Here is a 1,732-nt window from a genome sequence, read left to right on the forward strand (position 1 = left end):
CAAGTACCGATCTGTCTGGCTGATTTTGTCTCGCAGTCACACATATGTATCTATTATAGTTTTAGAAATGTTCAAGATAATACAACTTTTTCCTGTTAATTTATCTCTAATCTAAAGTACTATATTGTTCAGTTTGATGAGTGTTAGCTATTCAAATGTTGCATCACGTTGTATCAGATGTTCTTTACATTACAGCACTTATGGAGTCTGTTAGCGAGGAATTGCGCATGTATAGTAAAGGAAAATCTTCTGTCAAATTTACCACTATTTTGCCGGGTATCGTTACTACCGGTTTGGCCAAAAACGCAAAGCTAAGGTAAATTTATTCTTCTATCATTATAATGAACGATTCGTAAAGATAAGCAAAAAGTTTATAAAATAATTTACCCGTTTAATATATAAATAACTTCTATAAAATAAGTATACATTTTTATTACATTAGCGTACCTTCTAACATTACATTCGCATCATTATAAAATAGTTAATATATATTTTTTAAATTTATATTTGTAATAATTGTCAGTATTAAATATGTTGATTATAAGTTTGTTCTTTATTGCGTCATTAATGAGAATTTAAATAGATTAAAGTTGAAATGCTTATTCGGAAATTTGTTCACATCTTTATCGATATGTTGACTCGTATTTGTCTTTTCCCTATCACTTTCCAATCAATAACAAATTATTCAACTTCATAAGAGATTTCCATGGCTTGCTGGCGCTTATTCAGCGCAGCAAATAGCTTCTTTAATAATTGATGCTCAGAGGCGAGATTTTAAAGAAAAGAGTTTTCCTTCGTATTGTTTTCTCAAATTCGCGATTTTAAGGTAAGGACATACAAATTAAAATATAATCATATCATAGTTTATATTCAAATTAATTTTCTGTTTTCTAATTACTTCAATAATTTTGTTATATTGGCTAAAAAATTCCATGTTTGATATAAATGCCTCAGACAACATGCATGTTTAAAATATATTTTAAATATGTTTTGAGACGTTACCAAGAAATATCTCATTTGCCAATATTCATAAACAGATCTTATATTTAACAAGAGCGCCTCATGAATTAAGACACGCAGATATGAATTACATTTTAAAAGTTTGTAAGACGAGGGACACTAAGTACAAGTTTAAAATATTAAGCGTAGATGGCCTACCATTGAAATGTTGTTAACGAAAAAATTTCAGAATCACACGTATGCTAGTGTAACGAAACCAAAGCTCGAAGTGGCGTGTGGCAACGCGGTAGAGTAACGAAATCGTAGGTCTATTTCCGATTCTTTAATATTGTCGTTCTTTCTCCAAGGTTTTGCTTTTTTTCTAATAAAATAATACTTCTTGTTTTAATAACGTAGATATATTAAAAAATAAATAAATTTTTAAGTAGTCGTAGTAGTCGTAGTAGATGATTGATTTTTCATACAATACAAAGTGATTTTCCATAAAAGTTTGATGAAGAAGAAAGATATTAATGATAACTAATTTTCTCTTATATACGAGAGTAGTTTGAAAAGTTTTGGTAAAGAAGCAAGTAAAACACAGTTCCTTGGAAAAAATAATTTTATTTTATTTTTCGATATAATATCTTTTGAAAACTACACTTGATCCAGCAATTTTTAAATTTTTTCGTTTTGTTCAAAAAATAGGTTTTTTCAAGTTCTACAAAATAGTAATTGACACTCATAATAACATCCTAATTCGACGAACATTTTTTTCCATCGAAACAAATTT

General features: G+C 28.3%; 1 protein-coding gene across 1 annotated transcript; it reads left to right on the forward strand.

Moving 5' to 3' along the window:
* Window positions 1-200: 200 nt before the first annotated feature.
* LOC106750856 lies at window positions 201-826 on the forward strand (the record flags this gene model as incomplete). The annotated part of the gene is made up of 2 exons (XM_014631465.1): window positions 201-316; window positions 701-826. Coding segments are annotated over exons 1-2 (242 nt in total), but the record flags the coding sequence as incomplete, so codon positions are not given.
* Window positions 827-1,732: the final 906 nt, after the last annotated feature.

This window comes from Dinoponera quadriceps, unplaced genomic scaffold (genome assembly GCF_001313825.1).
Source record: "Dinoponera quadriceps isolate SergipeBrazil2010 unplaced genomic scaffold, ASM131382v1 scaffold6812, whole genome shotgun sequence".
Lineage (NCBI taxonomy): Eukaryota > Metazoa > Arthropoda > Insecta > Hymenoptera > Formicidae > Dinoponera > Dinoponera quadriceps.